The sequence below is a fragment of the Acomys minous genome (genome assembly GCF_964271855.1).
Source record: "Acomys minous genome assembly, chromosome: 16".
Taxonomy (NCBI): Eukaryota; Metazoa; Chordata; class Mammalia; order Rodentia; family Muridae; genus Acomys; species Acomys minous.
Genome location: NC_140498.1, coordinates 85,983,503 through 86,004,036, shown reverse-complemented (window position 1 = coordinate 86,004,036; position 20,534 = coordinate 85,983,503). Strand labels below are relative to the sequence as shown.

General features: G+C 48.7%; 1 protein-coding gene and 1 long non-coding RNA gene across 11 annotated transcripts in view; one reads left to right on the top strand and one right to left on the bottom strand.

Moving 5' to 3' along the window:
* KDM2B (lysine demethylase 2B) overlaps positions 1-20,534 on the bottom strand; it is a 150,759-nt gene that overhangs the window by 18,034 nt on the left and 112,191 nt on the right. For 8 of the 10 annotated variants that reach the window (XM_084762673.1, XM_084762678.1, XM_084762675.1 and 5 more), the window contains one exon: positions 1,220-1,444. In XM_084762673.1, the coding sequence (XP_084618799.1) occupies positions 1,220-1,444 (225 nt within the window). Of the gene's footprint in view, positions 1-1,219; positions 1,445-14,520; positions 14,740-20,534 lie in introns of those variants that run through there. The other 2 variants (XM_084762682.1, XM_084762674.1) reach the window with 1 other exon arrangement.
* On the top strand, positions 14,887-17,358 carry LOC311586639. The gene is made up of 3 exons (XR_014775604.1): positions 14,887-15,140; positions 15,324-16,733; positions 16,837-17,358. It is a non-coding gene; the product is annotated as an uncharacterized lncRNA (long non-coding RNA).

Sequence of the window (20,534 nt, the reverse complement as noted above, 5' to 3'; positions counted from 1 at the left end):
AAACAAATAAGCATACACAAGTTTTAAATTAAAACAATTCTGTCAGCTGGGTGGTAATGGCCTAAGCCTTTAATCCCAGGACTCAGGAAGGCAGAGGCAGGCGGATCGCTTTGAGTTTGAGGCCAGCCTGGTCTACAAAGTGAGTCTAGGTCGCCAGGGCTATAAAACAAAATAAAAAACAAAACAAACAAACAAACAAACAAACAAAAAAGGGTAAGTTGGGGCTGGAGAGATGGCTCAGTGGTTAAGAGCACTGGCTGCTCTTCCAGAGGTCCTGAGTTCAATTCCCAGCAACCACATGGTGGCTCACAACCATCTTTAATAGAATCCAATGCCCTTTTCTGGTGTGCACGAAGATAGAGTACTTGTATACATAAAATAAAAAATATTTTTAAAAAATGGGTAAGTTGGAGCCGGGCGGTGGTGGCGTGCGCCTTTAATCCCAGCACTCGGGAGGCAGAGGCAGGTGGATCACTGTGAGTTCGAGGCCAGCCTGGTCTACAAAATGAGTCCAGGACAGCCAAGGCTACACAGAGAAACCCTGTCTCGAAAAACCAAAAGAGTAAGCTGGCATTTTATGGTATGTTATTTTTTGACAAGTAACAAACAACAAACTGGGTATGAACACAGAGAGGAGGAGAAGGTGACCAAGGCTTAGGGGTAGCGGTGGGGGCGGAGGAGCATTCATGGAGAAGGAGCTGCTGATCCAATAGTATGTTGGACTCATGGACCAGATCACCAGGGTGTGTGGACGAGGGAACTAAAACTGAACCCCAGGACTGTGTCAGGTTGCCAAAGAAGTGGGGAGTGTCTGTTCGGGCTTGACCAAGTTCTCCGTGGGCCCAGCTCTACCCTGCCATACGTCACTTCTCCTTGTCCAGGACAAAACCGACCTTCCACCCAAACTTCTGACTGTGAAGGAAGGACAGGAAGGAAGGGGCCGGAGTCATCATGAACTGGACCATAAATGTTGGTAACAGGGTCACAGTCGAGACAGGCTGCTCTGACCTCTTTAATAAGAGGGACTTCAAAGTACTCAGCCATTTCAGGAAGGGTGAAGAGTTATAGGCCAGATAACAAAGGGGAGTCTGACAACATGGCAAGACTGGCCCAGTGCTAAAGAGTACCGCCGAACCCCTCATCCTACAGGGAGCACCTCTAGGGCAGGACAGGCTAGCAACCTGGGCAGGAGCCCGGCCTGCGCCTCCTGCGCACTCACCGCAATGCACTGCCGCATGATGCAGCTCTGCTTCATGCGCCCGGGGCCTCCAAACTTCTTCATGTCCTTGCAGAAGTGGCACTCTCCGCACTCCGTCCGCAGGCAGGCCTCGCACTTGCGGCATCGCGTCCGGCGCCTGCGAGCTCCTGCTGTGGTTCGGTTGGCAGCCAACTTTACCGCTGAGGTCGGGCCCAACTTGCCCTTAGGCCGACCCACCACCCGGTTCTGGTTGAGAACAGATGGAACAAGTGAGATGGGAGGATTCAGGGGCAGCCGAGCACCTAGGAAAGGCTCTCAGGTGGAGCTGTATACCCAAGCAAGAGATGCTGATGTTGGCAGCTGTGGTACCTAGGAAAGTGACCGTACTGAGGCGGGACTCAGGGCAACTAGGCAAGTTAGGTAAGCTCAAACTGCATGACAGGCAACCTCTGAAAGGGGGCAACTTGGATACAGGCAGACATGTACAGTGAGTGGGCGCATGTAATGAGGACACGAGGGAAAGTGCCACTGGCATCCTTCTACAAACTAAGAAATAGCACAGACTATGGACTAAAATCAGAAGCCAGAAGCAAGGAAGGATCCTCAACTTGACCCTTTGGAGCAAGCTTGATCTCGTACTTCTGGTGTCCAAAAGTGCGAGTGAAGGCCTGCAGCTTTAAATTCCCTGCTAGCACAGATATGGGGAACGTCACTGTAAGCAGCACCCTCCTGTGCAGCAGCTGCCCTGCCTCCAGACAGTGTGAGACCTAATGGCCGCTCTGGCCTCCTCCTGCCCACAGCACTTGCCTCCAGCTGACTGTTGCTCTGGGACAAGGCACAGAAGAGCTGACATCACAGAGATATCAGGCAATATTGTATGGCCTTGTGAAGCCTTGTCACCAGATAGCTCAGGAGAGCTGGACAATACCCTGAAAAAGTTCCCCTGACTTCAGAGCCCCCGAAACTGGGCTTCAAGAGTATCACTCCTTGTGACTTGGAAGAAAACATAGATCAGATAAAAAATAAGGCAGTGCTCAACAATGACGCAAGTGGCTATAGTTCTTTCCTCTAGTCCCCAGGCCCAGATCCTCTGCCAAATCCAAGAGGCATAATGGGCCTGTCAAGCTAATTACTTGGAATCCACCAAGGTTCTGAGACAGGGAGGGCAAGTATGGTAGACAGTACTGTCTAAAGCACTGGTTCTCAACCTGTGTGTCACACCCCTTTTGAGGTCAAACGACCCTTCCTCAAGGGTTGCTTAAGACCATTGGAAAACACAGGCATTTACATTAAGATTCATAACAGTAGCAGAATAACGGTTATGAAGTAGCAACAAAAATAATTTTATGGTTTGACACCACAACAGGAGGAACTGTATTAAAGGGTCGCAGCATTAGGAAGATTGAGAACTGCTGCTATAAAGCATCCTTTTGTAGCATGAAGTTGTCCCTCTGCTAGGGAGGAAATGCTCATGTTCAAACCTACCAGGCTAATTGCCATTTAATGTTTAAAGTCACTTTTCAGGCAACAGCTTATCCTCAATAAACTTTCGTAGTTTGTCATTCTTGGCACAAGAATCTTATCCCATTCCTACCCCCACCTCCCCACCCAAGCCCCCCTCCTGCCACAAAAAGAAAAAAAGAAAAAAGAAAAACAAATACAAATTTAAAAAACCTGGGCAGTGGTAGCACACACCTTTAATCCCAGCACTCAGGAGGCAGAAGCAGGTGGATCTCTGTGAGTTTGAGGCCAGCATGAGCAAGTTCCAGGACATCCAGGGCTACACAGAGAAACTCTGTCTCAAAACAAAAACAAAACAACAAACAAACAAAAAACAAAACCAAACCAAAAGAGGGGCTGGAGAGATGGCTCAGAGGTTAAGAGCACTGATTGTTCTTCCAGAGGTCCTGAGTTCAATTCCCAGCAACCACATGGCGGCTCACAACCATCTATATATAATGAGATCTGGTGCCCTCTTCTGGCAGGCAGTCACACATGCAGGCAGAACACTGTATACATAATAAATAAATAAATCTTAAAACAAAAACAAAAACCGCAAAAGAATCCTATGTCACGGGCCTGAAGAGCTGTTACTGTGCAGCTTCCCAGCTCCCAGGGACCTTCCCATCACAAGCACCTCCCCTGACCCCAGGGGCTTTCTACAACACCCATCCAAATTCGGAAGAAAAAGTGTCTACCTTTCTCCATGAATACAGCCACGCCGTCTCAGACATACTTTCCTAGTGGCCTATAACATTCAAGGAACTTGTAGGGCCTCTGCAGGCCCAGGTGCTGGAGAAAAGTCTGTAATAGCCCATCTGCTCTGAACCTTAATTTGCTATTTCAGGTTTTCTGGCCGATGTACCCTCGTTTCCCCGGTGATGTAGGAACAAGGGTGAGCAGGGCCGCAGTCAGGGCTACCCACTCACTAGTCACTCACTTACAGTACTTACAGTGAGAGTCTGAGCTTCCTCAAAACACACACAAGACCAGTTCTACCATGCTCACATCTTTAGTAGGGCACCAGCCTTCACACTGTATACATCAGGCTAAGTTAGGTCTGCTATCAAGTAAGCGTATTACAACCAGTGTCCAGAGCTTTGTGGATCTGAGAACGGCACACAGACTCCGGCAACTGCTCAAGCGGCAGCAACAGAAATGCCTAGAGGGCAGCAGTGTTGACGGTGGTGGCAGGTAATTGTAAATGGTAGGCATTTTCTGAACATCATTTGTGAACACTGTGGTTATCATTTTTTGTTTATTTGTTTGTTTTGTTTTTTGAGACAGGGTTTCTCTGTGTAGCCCGGGCTGTCCTGGACTCGCTTTGTAGACCAGGCTGGCCTCGAACTCACAGTGATCTGCCTGCCTCTGCCTCCCGAGTGCTGGGACTAAAGGCGTGCGCCACCACGCCTGGTGGTCATCATTTATATATGATACAATCTAGTTTTCTAGTGGTAAATCCATGGCAGGTGCCTTATCGTCCCCGTTTTTTCAGATGTGCACCTAAAGCTAGAGGTCAAATGTGTCACTCAGGATCTCAAAGTCTGCAGAGGAGATATGGACACAGTGAAGTATGTCACCAGCCCCACATAGGCCACCGAACTGGCACATGCCCTCAGCTTGGAGGTGCAGCAAGGGATGCTGCGAAGACAGGCCTCTAGAAGAGTAGGGCCCAGAAGGTGCTGCCTCCTCCATATTGTGCCTTTTCCTCCTTCCACCAGGTCACTCAGCAAATTCCTAAAAGCATGGCAGTGACAAGAGTACTTTTTGGGAGTCTTAGGTTAGGTAGAGGGAAGGGTAGCACACCATCCACCTGTAGGAAAAAACCAAGAGGAGGAGGGAGGGCTTTTCTTGGGCCCTTGGTGCAGGAAATCCCACAAAGCTTTTCTTACAATCTTTTGTGTGCTCCCTCAAAGCCCCAAACACCAATGCTGCACTCCACTTGTACCTGCTCTTCTCCCACATGGGACTACAGCACCCAGCATGCCGGCTGGAACTACAGCACCCAGCATGCCAGCTTCAGGTCATTTATTGATTTTTTTTCCCCAATCCCAGGCTAGCCCTGAATTTACTATGTAGTCAAAGGTGACCTGAACTCCTTGATTGTCTTGCCTGCGTGCTGAGACTATAGGCATGTCTTACCGTCCCTGGCTGCTGTAGCCCTGGGGACTGAGCCAGGGCTTTGGGCATGCTGGTAAAGCACTGTACAAACCCAACTGAATTCCCACTCCCACTTGTTGATTAGTCCAAGATCCACAACCTTAGTTCATTTAAAGAAGACTATTAAAACTCAAAACACACATACTGTAAGGATTCAAAAGCACCTCCCTTAAAACGAAATGTCTCCCTATGCAGTCCTGGCTGGCTCCAAACTCATAGAGATCTGTATGCACCTGACTCTTCTGTGTTGAGATTAAAGGTGTTCTACCATGCCTAACAAAGGAAATGTTCTAAAGAAGGTTCACTCACTCATTCTCTCAATATTTATGAGTATCTCCCATCTTCCAGGTACTACCTTCCAGAAAGTTCATGGGTTTAAAAAAAAAAAAAATCTCAAAAATCCCGCATCTATGTCACACATGCATGCACGCACACACATCTTTTAAAATGATAGTCAAAGTTACAGAGAGCTGAGTTGTATGCTTACAACACACAAGACTGAGTTTGATCCTCAGAAACAAAAAGGATGAAAAAGAAAAGTTGGAAAAAATAACAACATGGAAGGCGTTGAACTTCCTGGTTTCAAAACTTCCTACAGAAGTGCAGTCAACAGTAAGGTGTGGTGCTGGCACAGGAACTGAGGGTGCAGAAATAAAATCACTCCTTTCACCAAAAACAAAACAAAAAACAGTTGGGGGGAATTTTTTAAACAAATGGTACTGAGAAAAGTGGAAGTCCACCTGTGTGAAGAAGAAGGAGGAGGAGGAGGAGGAGGAGGAGGAGGAGGAGGAGGAGGAGAAGAAGAAGAAGAAGAAGAAATTCCATTACTTCACACTACACACAAAAGACAACCCAACCCCAAAATAGATCAGAACGCTAAACATCGGGCAAAAGAATTAACAGCTGTAGGAAATAGTCTCTTGAAGATAACAACCAAGGCAAAAGTACTGAAAGAAAACTATAAAATCAGATTTCCTCAAAATTAAAGTTTTTAGGGACAAGAGAGATGGCTCAGTGGTTAAGAAGACCTGGGTTCAATTCCGAGTACCCACAATGGCAGTTCACAACTGACTGTAACTCCAGTTCCAGAGGAAATAAGTTATTAAAAGAAAAAAATAACTTTTGTGTTTCAAAAAACACCACTAGAAAACATTTGTGGGCTGGAGATATGGCTCAGTGGTTAAGAGCACTGACTGTTCTCCAGAGGTTCTGAGTTCAATTCCCAGCAACCACATGGTGGCTCACAGGCATCTATAAAGAGATCTGATGCCCTCTTCTGGCATGGAGGAGAACATGCCGGCAGAACACTGTATACATAATAATATATAAATAAATCTTTTTTAAAAAAAAAAGAAAAGAAAACATTTGCATATCATTTACGCTGTAAAGGGCTAGGATTCAGAATAAGTAATTTTTTGTTGTTGTTTTGTTTTTTGAGACAGGGCCTCTCGGTCTTAGCCTTGGCTGTCCTTGAATTCACAGAGATCCACGTGTCTCTGCCTCAAGTGTGAGGATTAAAGGCATGTGCCACCATGCCCAGCCAGAATAAGTAACTCTTAATAACTCAATGATAAAAATACAAAATGTCGGGCTGGATAGATGGCTCAGAGGTTAAGAGCACTGCCTGCTCTTCCAAAGGTCCTGAGTTCAATTCCCAGCTACCATATAGTGGCTCACAACCATCTATAATGAGATCTGGTGCCCTATTCTGGCATGTGGGCAGAACACTCTATATATAATAAACAAATAAATCTTTAAAAAAAAATGTCAAGCTGGGTGTGGTGGCACATGTCTTTAATCCCAGCACTCGGGAGGTAGAGGCAGGCGTGTGAGTTCAAGGCCAGCCTGGTCTACAAAGAGTGTCCAAGACAGCCAGGGCCACACAGAGAAAACCTGTCTTGAAAAAACCCCCAAAATAAAAAAAAAATGTCTCCAGGTATGGTGCCGCATGCCTTTAATCCCAGCACTTGGGAGGCAGAGGCAGGTGGATCACTGTGAGTTTGAGGCCAGCCTGGTCTACAAAGGGAGTCTAGGACAGCCAGGGCTACACAGAGAAACCTTGTTTTGAAAAACCAAAAAAAAAAAAAAAAAAAAAGTCAACTTAAAGTCAGGTGCAGTGGCACAGGCCTGTAATCCCAGATCCAGGGAGTCAGAAACAGGTGTATCTCTGTGAGTTCAAGACCAGCCTGGTCTATGAAACGAGTCTAGGACAGCCAAGGCTACAGAGAAACCCTAACTTGAAAAACCAATCAACCAACCAAGCAATCAATATTTATTTATTTATTTATTATGTGTGCCTGCAGGCCAAAAGAGGGCACTGGATCGCAGTATAGATGGTTGTGAGGCATGGTGTGGTTGCTGGGAATTGAACTCAGGATCTTTGGAAGAACAGCCAGTGCTCTTAATCTCTCTGAGCCATCTCTCCAGCCCCAATCAATTTTAAGTGGAATAAATTAAACTAAAAACTGGACAAAAGAGGGGCTGGGTGAGCCAGATGTGGTGGCACACACCTTTAATCCCAGCACTTGGGAAGCAGAGGCAGACGGATCACTGTGAGTTCAAGGCCAGCCTAGTCTACATAGCAAGTCCAAAACAGCCAGGGCCACACAGAGAAACAACAACAACAACCAAAAAAAAAAAAAAAAAAAAAAAAAAAGAGGGGCTTGATGGTTAAGAGCACTGGCTGCTCTTCCAAAGGACTCCAGCTCAGTTCTCTGTACCCACCAAGTAACTTAATGGCCACCTGTAACTCCAATTTCATGGGGTCTGGTGCCCTCTTCTGGCCTCTATGGGCACTGCATGCACATGGTGAACAGACACGTGTGCAGGCCAAACACACATAAAAGTAATTAAAATGGACAAAGGATTCTAATAGCTACTTCTTCAAAAAATAAAAATAAAGCCGGGCAGTGGTAGCACATGCCTTTAATCCCAGCACTCGGGAGGCAGAGGCAGGCGAATTGCTGAGAGTTTGAGGCCAGCCTGGCTTACAAAGTGAGTTCAGGACAGTCAAGGGTTACACAGAGAAACCCTGTCTCAGAAAACAAAACAAAACAAAACAAAAAACCTACAACAACAACCACAACAACAACAAAATAAAACCAAAAAAAAATAAATAAAATAAAACCAAAAAAATAAAAACACCCAAATGGCCAACAAACAAGGACAAGATGCTCAGCATCACTAGCATCGAGAGTCTGCAATGTGCACTGGGGATTCATTCATTAAACCCCCTCATTCACACACTCACCCACTCATCCACCTACCCAAGTGTTTCCTGGCTGTGAATTATGAACCAGATTCCATCTAAATCCTGGGACTGCTGAGATGAGTAAGTTGTGTAGCCTACTCGTAAAGACACTACCGTCTGGAAGGAGAAACGCCGGAGCCCTGTAAATGCAACATGATGGCGCTGCAACAAGCTAACCTAAGTGCTAGTCACTTTCTAACATACGCGCACCAACAGCTTATGAGGGAGGGATTAGAGTCTCCATTTGCAAGTGAGGGAACTTCGGACAGCGAGGTTAAAGTAACTTGCCCCGTGTCACACTGCTGTAAAGTGAGGAAACTAAGCTAGGAGCCTAGGCAGCAGCTCTAATGTCTGGACTCTGGAATACAAACCCAGAAGAAATATGCCTCCTTTCCTGGGAAAGGCAGGTTGGAAAGGGTCATCCTGACCACAGCAGCTGCTGATTACATGGGCAGCAGAGGGAGAAGAGGGCTGGGCAGGGCAGCAGTGGGGGCGGGGTTAGGGAGTGGGCAGTCTAGGCAGAAAGAGGAGTGAAATAGAGATGTGAAAGCACATGACACGTTCGAGAACTACCAACGGCTCAGCAAAGCTTCTGGAAAAGAGTTCTGAGGCAGCAGGAACCTAATCTGCAGGGCCTCCTAGGCCACGTTAGGGAAACACACCCTGTGCGTACAAGACCTCACACCCAGGAGCAGCAGGACTACGTTCTGGCAATAGTGTGGGGAACGGAGATTCCGTGGGCAGTGAGCAAGACAAAACACAAGCAGAGGTCGGCTAAAAATTGTGACAGTATAAACAAAAGCACAATGATAGCAGGGACAATTCAGGACCCTGGCGGAAGGTAGACTACGAGGGTTCGAGCAGGACCAATTTCTGTCTGGCTTGAGCAACAGGCAGAGCACGGAGTCTAGGAGGCAGAGGAAACAATGAGACTGCAGGGGACCCGGTAATCGGCAGGGCCTAGGGAGCAAACCAAAGCAAAGATACACATCCAGGGATCAACATCGCGTAAGTGCTAACTCTGCACCATTGTTGCAGGGACGGTGAGGGGGCAGCCAGAGGGATAATCTTTGACAAGAACCCTAAAACTGAAAACATTAAAATAAACCTAGTGGGCTGGACAGATGGCTCAGAGGGTAAGAGCACTGCCTGCTCTTCCAAAGGTCCTGAGTTCAATTCTCAGCAGCTCACACCCATCTATAATGAGATCTGGTGCCCTCTTCTGGCTTGCAGGTGTACATGCAGGCAAAACACTGTATACATAATAAATAAATCTTTAAATAAATAAATAAATAAATAAATAAATAAATAAGAACCCAGGCAGGACTGAATCTTTCAGGAATGCCAAGACTGCAGGGAAAGCAGTTGAAAGTGCCTCTCATTAAAAGCCAGGGAAGTTTTAGCTGCGTGGTGGTGGCACACACCTGTAATCCCAGCACTCAGAGAAGCAGAAGCAGGTGGGTCCCTTTGTGTTTGAGGCTATCCTGGTCTTAAAAAACGAGCCCAGGAGAAACCCTGTCTGGAAAACAAAACAATGCAATGATCTAGAGTTTTGCAGGTGGTGGCACACACCTTGAATCCCAGTACTCAGGCAGAGGCAGGTGGGCCTCCACCTGGTCTACAGAGCAAGTTCTAAGATAGGACCAAATGGAGAAACAAAACAAACAAGTTTCTACAGTGAGGCTGGGTGGTGGTAGCACACACCTTTATTTCCAGCATTTGGGAGGCTGAAGCAGGCAGATCTCTGTTTCAGGACAGTCAGGCCTACACAGAACAACCCTATCTCAAAAAGACAAAAAGTTTCTACAGTCAAAAGTAGTCAAATGAGGAAAAATAGTAAAATGTAGCTAAATGTTTCTACAATTAACACAGTTTTACAGGTTTGGTAGGCTCATAGCTATTTGGTAACCCAAAGTAAAAACCAAAAGTTCAAGGCCTGTCTGGGCTACAGTAAGTTGAAGGAACATGAAAAACTTAGTGAGACTCTGTCTCAAAACAAATTGAAAATAGCAATTTCTAAAACTTAAAATAAAAAGTAGAGGAAGTGGGCAAGATGGCTCAGTGGCTGAAGACACTTGCCATTCTGATATCCTGAGAGAATCCACTCCCACAGGTTGTCCTCGGACCTCCTCACTCATATCAAGCCCCGTGTACCCCACACACATGTGCACACACAGAATAAATGTAATTTTTGAGAAGGGAAGACTGCTGCCTGCTGTGCTCAAGGACCTGAGTTCAATTCCCAAAGCTGGGGGTAGGGGAACGGGTCTAAGTTTCCCACCAACCTACCACAAAAAAAATACCACTGCCATTTATCCCTGTAAAGTCTTTTAAAAAACAAACAAACAAACAAACAAACAAAACCTAGCCAGGTATGGAGGCACAAGCCTTTAATCCCAGCACTCAGGAGGCAGCAGAGGTAGGTGGATCAATGGTCTACAAAGCAAGTTCAAGACAGCCAAGGCTATACAGAGACACCCTGTCTTGAAGGCCCCTTAAAAAAAAAAAACTAATATTGCATCCTGCTGCACAACACAGCCAAGCTGACATCAAAAGTCACTCCTAGTCTCAAATTCCTCAAGCGTCACGGACACACCAGTGCTGTGGGCCCTGGAACACGTCATACATACAGGCTACAGGGAAGGTTCTGGGCTTGTTTATGTCCTGGTGTACTGAGGGTAAGGAGCAAGAGAATAAAGAAAACCCAAGGGATGGCGGTACCTCTGGAGAATCTGAGGAAGCTAAGGACCTTTCCCCTAGAAAAATACACACCACCACAATGTTGCCAAATTTTTCCATACATCTTCTGATAGGTTCAGCGACCTGCCTGGAAATCTCACTATTGAGCTGGGCTTGGAGTGGTGGCCCACCCTGTAACTTATGCATTGAGGAGGTCAACTGAGAGGAACCAGGTGTTCAAGGTCATTCCTGACTAACAGTAGAGTTGGAGGCCAAGAAAGAAAAAAGAAAGAGGAAGATAAAGAGGGAAGGGCAGGCCGGGCGTGGTGGCCCACACCTTTAATCTCAGCACTCAGGAGGCAGAGGCAGGCAGATCACTGTGAGTTGAGGCCAGCCTGGTCTACAAAGTGAGTCCAGGACAGCCAAGGCTACACAGAGAGACCCTGTCTCAAAACAACAACAAAAGAGGGAAGGGCAGACAGAAGGGAGGGACAGAAAAAAGAAAGACTGAAATTTCACTATTTAAGGGCTAGCAAGATGGCTCCATGGGTGAAGGTGCTTGCTGCTAAGCCTAGTAACCGGAGTAACCAGGCTTGATACTACATTCCACATGGTTGAAGAAAAAAAGAAAAAAATAATAATCCCCCCCCTACACACACACCTCAAAGTAAAAACAAAACATCACTGTTTAAGAAACTATAATACCAGGTTTATTGGCATACTTCCAGTACTCAGTAAACTGAAGCAGGAGGATCAAAAGTTGAGGGACTTCCTGGGAAATATTAAGTGAGACCCTGATGCCAAAAAAAAATTTAAAAAGCACCCCTCTGAACCAAACCAAAGCAAGCCACCACCACCACCACCACCATCACAAAGAAAACAAAACAAAAACAGCCTACACAGTAAAATGGGTAACACAGTGACTCTCACTACATAAATTTCAAGAGTGTTTCCTCTCTAATTTCCTAGCTATTATTTTTCAGCCAGTTGTAGTCATCTTCACTGGGAAGAGACATAAATAGTCCAAGGACAGAAACGACTCTTTTTGTTTGTTTGTTTTTCTAGACAGGGTTTCTCTGTGTAGCCCTGGTTGTCCTGGACTCACTTTGTAGACCAAGCTAGCCTCGAACTCACAGGGATCCACCTGCCTCTGCCTCCCAAGTGCTGGGATTTAAGGTGTGCTCTACCACACCCGGCGACAACTATTCTTTAAGGAGCACCTCCTCAGACTAGAAACCAGATCTGTTTTCTAGTACGTTCGATAGGGGACATGGCATAGGCAATGGTGCACAACAGCAAGAGCAAGCCAAGGGTCTCCTGATAAAGTTGCTCTCTGGCCATCAGACCCTGGCTTCAGTCCACAGGCTTTTACACTTGGGGGGGACCCAAGTGGCTGATGAAGGATTTGGGACAGATAAGCTAACCCTGTACCACAGGTGGGTCAACCCAGGAGGACAGGCCTAAAAAAAAAAGCCTGATACTGTCTAGGCCTGACTGACAGTCTGGGGGGTAAGTAAAGATTTTCACGGGACAACCAGAACTCTGACAAGGGTTGTGGCAGCTCTTTTTCCAATTTGATCAGTGTGACAACTGCTCTCTACAAGGCCTCCCTCCTTAGGGCGTTCCAGTCTGCAGATGGCCAGGTGTACTTGATATCTACATGTCAGGACTCCGTCACCCTCCTCATGAAAAGCCTTTCCTTTTGGGGCCAAGGGCATCCTGCTAGAAGGGTAGCAGAACTCAGAGAAGAGCTGGGGCCCGGGGCTGGCAAGCTTAGGAGTCACAGACGCTCTTAGGGTCCTTAGGACAATCTACTCTTCTCAGGTGCAAAGAACCCCAGGGCTGTAGTGGGGGCAAAGGGCATCGAGCCACAGCCTTAAGTACGCCCTGCTGCTTTTGACAATCCCCAACATGCAAAGGACCTTTGCTGACATCAACTCTGCGGGGACTCTTGAGGAAAAAACACAAACTGCTGCTCAAACGCCTCAGCTTACAGTGCTGCCAGCCTAACAAACCTGAATTCTTCTAAGTGTAAAATGAAAACCTGGAGAGAATTTTTCTTGCTAACTGTTCCAGAAGAGCTATTCCCAGCTTGACCCACGCACAGAGGAAAAACCACCTGGCTACAAGAGCGCAGGCCCCTTCCTAATAGCGGTCCCCCTTTAGAAAAGAGCAGCACCTCAAAATGTGCTCCTAAGCCTGGAGACAAGCCGGGTGTGATGGGTGACTCACACCTGTACTCCCAGAAGTTAGGAGGCTGAGGCAGGAAAACTGCAAGTTATAGACAACCCTGGAACATGTAGCTGTGTCTTTAGTACTGCAATAAGACACAGCAAGACGCTGTCTCAGGAACCAAAACAAACAAAAACAGCTCAGAGCGTCCTCTCCTGTCAAAGGCATTGGGCCACAGGACCTAATCAAATTGGAAAAAGAGGTAGGAGATACCTCGACCCAGATGGAGCAAAGCCTGTAGGACACCACCGAACACTAAGATGTTCTGACACCATGGTAACGGTAAACTGTTGGCCCGGTGAGCTAGGCAGACCTAAACTGAACCTTGAGCTGAGGCATGAACTATGCGGCAAGAATCTGAGAGCCATTTGCCCAGGGAGAGAGCTACCTGAGGCACAGACATTCCAAGCCAAAACCTCCTGAATCGTCCCTGGGTTCAACCAACCAAAACACTTGTGAGGCTCATCGACACTCAGAGGGTGGACATGCCCAGAACCGTGCAGCAGAGCCAAGAAACCAAAACACCGAACTCTGTTAAATAAAACTACGGAACAACACTCATATCGCTCAAGAGGAGCACTCTACTTACTTCCTCAGTGCCGCCTAAGGTTGGGGGTGGGGGATGTTCCGATATTTTCGCTCGAACATCTTTATTCCACCAAGGAAGCGCAAACAGCATTATAAAAAAAAAGCATCTTACCCACACAGACCATGCAAACCCCACACGATAAGGTGAGCCATCCCGGGCTTAATTCCTTCGATACGTCTACCTGGCCTGGCTTACTGCAAATGCTATTTCACGCGTTGTGCTAGGCTTAAAAGCAGCAGCACCTCAACTTTCTTCCCGGGTGTCCTAAACATGAACCTTGGAGTAAATCTTCGCGGTAAACATACCCGGAGCTTTGTTTTTTACACGCAGGATTCTCCCCTCGGTCTCTCCGCTCCGGGAGAGGTGGTGGTTCTCCTGGCCGCCGAGGCCGAGAGCGATCGCCGGGTTCCGGATGGCCCGCGCCGGCCGCGGCTCGCACCCCTTCCTGTCTCGGCTGCCCACGGCGGGCGAGCGCGCGGCGCCCAGACAAAAGCACGGGCCGTCGGCCCACGGGCCGCGGGCGGTCCCCCAGACCGGAGGCCGACGGTCCCGGTGCAACTTTGCCCGCGGGGGGCGAAGAGGCGACGCCGCCGCGGGGCTCGCCTGCGCCCCGCAAGCGCGTGGGCCGCGGGGGCTGCAGAGCCGAGGAGGGCGCGGCGCGCCCCGCAACTCACCCACGGGGCCGGGGCCCGCGCCACCCGACGGCCAGGCCCGCAGGCCCACATTGTCCGCGGCGCCAGGTCCCGCCGCACACGCCCCCTGCCCGCGCCCGCCCCGGGCCCGCCGGCCGCGGCCGCCAAACTTTCTCCTCGGCTCGGCGTCGCGGCCGCCTCAGCCGCCTCGGAGCGTCAGGCAGGAGCTCGCCGGGTCGCGCCGCGGGTCCCTCCCTCAGCCCCACCCCGGGCCACCGACCTGGTCGGGCTCCGATTCATAGTCGTCGTCCTCGGCGCTCACGGACATGGCCATGGCTCATGGTGGGCCCAGACTCGCGCGCGCTGACATGGCTGGAGCGCCACCGCCGCCGCCCGCAGGGAGCAGGCTCGGCTCGCCCTGGTTAGCGCTCGGGCTCCCGCGCGGCGAGGAGGGAGCCGCCGCGCGCCTCGCACGCCCGCGCGGGAGGGGGCGGGGCGGGGCCGGTGCTCATGCATATGCATGAGGCGAGCCAGGAAGGGGCTGGCCCCCCGGGCGGGCGGGCCAATGGCGGGGCCCCGGCACTGGGCCCGCACACAAAGGGAGCCCGGCCTGTGGTGACATGGGGGCGGGTCCGTGGAGGGCTGCCGTGGGGCGCGTAGCGCGGCGACTGGGGCTGCGTGGGGGCGTGCCCCACGCCCCGCCCGGATGGATCCGCAAGCTGCAGGATACACATAGGTGACTGGCTGGCACTGCGCAGCCACTGCTGTCGCTGCCACAGGAAATGCACACCCGGCCTGGGGTGGGGTCTTTTGTGTGGTCTATTGGGGTGTCTGGAGAGTCCTGGGCGCACTGGCCACTCGGGGACCGCCCTGCATGCGACGCCACTACAGGCGAGCCAGGTACGGGCTCCCAGGTGCCCTGCAGCATAACAGGCAGGCTCTCGGAGATCGGGATCTGATGCCTGCGAGACCCAGACGCCCCCTACCCAGACAGAGCCCAAAGCCCTGTGGGCCTCAGTAAAAACTGGGGCCTCCCAGGGTTCCTGGGATGCCAAGGCTGCTCTTTCGTGTTTGCCTTTCCAGGTTGAAATTCGGAGTCGAATCTGAGGTGGTGCAGGCTCCAGCCTCTTGACTACGAGGAGCTGTCACACTTGGCCTTGAAGTGGGCGTCCCACCCTCTTAGAGAGGACTGCCACTGTCTAACCAGGAGCTGACCTCAGAGAGGTTGCAGGTGCTGCCGTCCAGAGCGCGGTAATCCTGGGAGGTTGGCGAGGAAGGTGTAGCTTTCTGGACTCTTCGACAGCGAAGAAGACTCTTAGCATTTAACTCCAGAACCAGCCCAACGGTGCAGAACATCGTTGCTAGAAATCCAGACTGACCATTCCAATAGAAGGTCTACTGGCATTTACGTCAACAACCCTTCCCCCTTGAAAGACCAGCTAGTGACTTTTAGCCCGGATGACCAATGGGACTGTAGGTACCAAAATTCCTGAAACACGAACCACCACGGAGGATAACTTAGGCTGGACAGTTGACGATCATTACCACACATCTATAAAAGGTGACACTAGGCATTCCCGTACCCGCCGTTGCTCCATCTATAAAATGGGAAGGGCTTACTGTGCGGCTCCAATAGCTGCAAAGTCAGGTGACCAACGTGTCGTGGGCATCTGTTACTCTCATCTAGGCCACTGGTCAGGCCATCCACAGTGGGAACCAGGGGCTGGAAGGTTTGTTTTGGCCTGGGCTTTCCATGAGGGCAGGAGACCTTAAAAAAATTAAAGCTCCAGCAGAGCCAGCAGGGATGTCGGTTTTACTGAGTGGATTTTAAAAGTCTCTGAAGTTTATACACCCACCGACGCTATGGGAAACCTCCCAGCTGACTTGCTCTTTTCTGAACATATATTTTTGGAGTTTCCTCTGCCACCTTTTTTTTTAATAGTCCATTCAAGGTTAACCTCCCCCAAATAAATAAATAAATAAATAAATAGGCAAAAGATGACCCTCCACCCACAAAGCTGCCCATGTATATAAGCTCTTAGGAAATGCTCCACCCAGGAAGAAGCCATGTAAATAAATTAGAAGGAGCAGGGGGTGGGGGAAGAATGCAAACTATGGGACTGGGGTGCATTTTAGGGGTTAGAGTGCGCACACAGGCGCAACCATTCATCCCCAGAAGAAGAAAGAAAAAGAAAAAGCGCAAAACCAAAAAACACTTTTCTTTCTCCGACATCGGTCAAAGGGCAGAGACACCCAGACAGCATAATTAATACACAGAGAGTAGTGTGGAAGTGGGACATTCCCTAGCCCCAACAGACTCACAAGTCTCCTCTGTTAAAAATCAGACGTACAAGTGTACTTAATGGAACAGTCTTCAGACCCAGTTCTCTTATTGTGGCTCAACCAAGAGAAAGTGCTGACAGCTGGGCTACAGGAAACACCAAAACCATTCCTTTCATCACGCCGGCTCAGAGCTGGGAGGGGCCGAGGCAGGTGAGTAAATGGAAGCCACAAGTGACAGAGACTCGGAGACTCCCCCCCCCCCCCCATCCAGAGAGATGCTAAGAACGTGATCTCATTTACTGTCGCACAACAGGCATGGTTTGCTGCCCTGCCAGATGTGCACCACAGCTGCGTTAGATGAAGAGGCGGCACTCCACTAGGAAGCGAAAGGATTCCATTCCAATCGGATCCCCGCCCAACAAAAGGAGGGTCTCTAGGCGCTCAAGGTCAGCCCCGTCACACATATCAAGTTATAGGCCAGCCAGTGGCCTAGAAGCGATGGCGAGGTCCCGTCTCAAAAACAGACGAAAAGGCTGGTTGTCACAATCCAACTGGCATGCTGAATGAAGCAAAGAGGAAAGCGAAACCTAACTCTTAAAAAAATAAAATAATTCTTACTGGATTTTCGTTTTGTTTTGAGATGGAGTCTTCATCTCAAAACTGTGGTTTTGTAGCCCAGGCTGGTATCAAACTCAACAGTCCTGCTTGCCTCGGCCTCTCCAACTGGAGACTGCCAGGTGCCTGTCACCACGGCCCAATCATGCTAGGTGTTATAAACTCAGTTTATAGTCTCAGTTCAAGTACAAAATCAAGGAGGGACGGTGTAGATCGGAAGCTGCCCTGGTGTCTGAAACCATGTCATTCCCGTGCTGGGCTCTCTCCTCACCGTAAGAAGATGCCCGCCAGCCACAGGCCGGAGGCCTCTTAGGGATCCTCTCTGGGTACGTCGGAGGGGTTTCTCTCTATCTCTTTCAGCCAAGTTCCCTATAGCTAACTGGTGAAGTTATCCAGCATCTGTTTTGTGTTGATAGGGTTCCAGACTGTACGCAAGTGGGAAATAGGACGTCCCTCACCCAGCAGAACAGCAGCCACCTTAAGTTGAATTGCTTCCGCTGCACTTTGGACCGCTCCTCACTTCGCCCTGACCTCACCGAGAGTGACCCTGAGGAGCCGAACACTCTCCCTGCCCGGCACTGCCACAACTTCCTTACGTTCTTAGAGAGTTTTTTCAAGGCTGATGCCACCCAGGCAGATGGTGCTTGCCCTGAGCCAGGAGGGTCCAGAACTTTCAGCACATGATGAGGAAATAAACAAAGACACATGGATGTCAACTCCTCCCTGTTCACAGGCACCATCCGCTGTCTTTCTCTTTACTGAATATTCTATTGGGACCTATCATGAGACCTCAGGAAGGTTCTCTGGTTCTGCCCCATCCCAGGGGGAGAAAAGGCAGTGTGCTAAAACGAAATGAGAAGAAACAGAATACGTCAGGATGAGAGGCGGCTATACAAATAGCAACATGCACACAACTTAGAATCCAATGCAGGCACAGGACCTGTACATCTAAGATTTGTTATTGCTCTGTACAAAGGAAACTACAGAAAGGTCTGTGCAAAATGGTTCACTTAAATGGGGCCTGATGGTATATGCCCAGAATCCCAGCTACTCGGGAGACTGAAACAGGACCATGACAAACTCAAGGCCAGCCTTAGCTACCATTCAAAGAAACCTGAACAGATTAACAAGAGCTTGTATCAAAATTAAAAGTATACATAAGCTGAGCGTGGTAGATCATGCCTTTAATCCTGGCACTGTAAGCAGAGGCAGGTGGATTTTTGTGAATTTTAGGGCCAGCCTTATCTACGTATCATTCCTGGCCAGTCATGACTTCGTAGTGAGATCTTGTCTCAAATAAATAATTATTAGAGCAATAAAAGACAGCAACAGGGTGGAACACGCCTGTAATCCCAGCACTCCAGAGACAGAGGCAGGTGGATCTTTGTGAGTTCGAAGCCAGCCTGGTCTACAAGCCAAGGTTACACAGAGAAACCCTGTCTCAAAAAAATAAATAAATAAATAAATAACGGAAGGTGTGGTGACTTAGGAGGTTGGATAAGGAGGAAGGAGAGCATCTCAAGGCAGCAGGAACTATATAGTGAGTTTCCAGGGCAGCATCAGTTACAGGAGATCCTGTATCAACAAACAGCAATAACAAAACAAAGCATGGTGATGTGAACAATTGCTGTCACCATTCTCACAAGGGCTTGCCAGGGCATCCTATGCGTGGATGCTTCTGAAATCACAGCTCTTTTAGCTCACACTGCTCTTAGGAGGCCTTCCCCTCCCCCTTCATTTTACTATAGTTATGTGGCTTGCCTTGTGCATGATAGCTAAGCACGTCACACTGCTATACCCTGGCCCCTACAGTTATTTTTTTAATTTCCATTTTTCATTTTTTAAGAAAAATAGGTATTTATATGTATGAGTGGTCTATCTGCATGTACACCTATATGCCAGAAAAGGGCATCAGAGGGGCTGGAGAGATGGCTCAGAGGTTAAGAGCACTGGCTGCTCTTCCAAAGGTCCTGAGTTCAATTCCCAGCAACCACATGGGAGCTCACAAACATCTATGAGATCTGGCTCACATGCAGGTAGAATATTGTATAAAAACAAAACAAAACTTCATTTCCTTAAAAAAGAAAGAAAGAGAGAGAGAGAGAGAGAAAGAGAGAAAGAAAGAAAGAAAGAAAAGGGAGCCAGGCGTGGTGGTGCACACCTTTAATCCCAACACTTGGGAGGCAGAGGCAGGCAGATTGCCGTGTCTTTGAGGCCAGCCTGGTCTAGGACAGCCAAGGTTACACAGAGAAACCTTGTCTTGAAAAACCAAAAAAAGCAAGCAAGCAAGAAAGAAAAGGGCAGATTGTGAGCTACCATGTGGTTGCTGGGAATTGAACTCAGGACCTCTGGAAGAGCAGTCAGTGCTCTTAACCTCTGAGCCATCTCTCCAGCGCCCCTAGTCTTTCCATCTACTCCCAGGGTTATAAGCCAAAGCTTCATCTCCTTCAATATAGTCTTAAGGCTGAATGAATTCCTCCCAGTCAAACCTCAACTAATACTTTAGGGTTTGTTTAATAGTGGATTAAATAAACAGGAAAAGCTAATGCAGAGTGCCCTCTCTTTCGCTGTTGTGGAGATTATTCTCCAAACAGAACCCGTGGTCTCAGTCCTGCTGACCGAATATTCAACCACTCACCACACTCCCAGCCCCCGAAGCCCATTTCCAACCATCACCCTCAACTTGCTCACTTCTGAAGACGGGCGGAGGGACATCAGACTGGGGACGCGGCCGCCTTCCACCTGGACTCTGGTTACAGCTGAGACAGCAGTCCCCAGTGTAAGGCCTCTTTCTTTGTGCCCACATCCTGAAGGCCTTGGGTAAAGTTTAGGAACATTTTCCACAGGGCCGGTATAGAAAGCGGGTACAGAGACCCTGGGGGTCAATTACAATGAATAAATAGCTGGTCCCCTACTGAGCTGATGAACAACATCTGTGAACACGCCCATTAGAAGGGATCCCCCTGCCTCTGCCTCCCGAGGGCTGGGATTACAGGCGTGTGCCACTGCCGGAGAATCATTATTATTATACAAGAGAAATGAAAAAGAAATTTGTCGAGTCTTGTCACATACCAAGTTAGGGAGTCCAGGATTACCTGGTAAAACTGGTTTTTAGATCAGCATTTTGACAAACTGAGGGCTGCAGTAATTTCAGCTAAAGAAACTACTAATGCTACTTAATTGCTTTTTATTTACACCCTGGAGACACATTCCACAGCATTTAAAGACCACATATATGTATCATATGGGCTCTCTCAATAGACTGAGCTTTCTGTCAAATGAAGGCTCCTTTCCTAATTGTGCCTCTTTAACGAAAATCAACCTATAAATATGAAATATGGTAGATATGAGGCTACTCACAAGATTTTTTTTTAATGAACTAATTTAAGCCTGGCA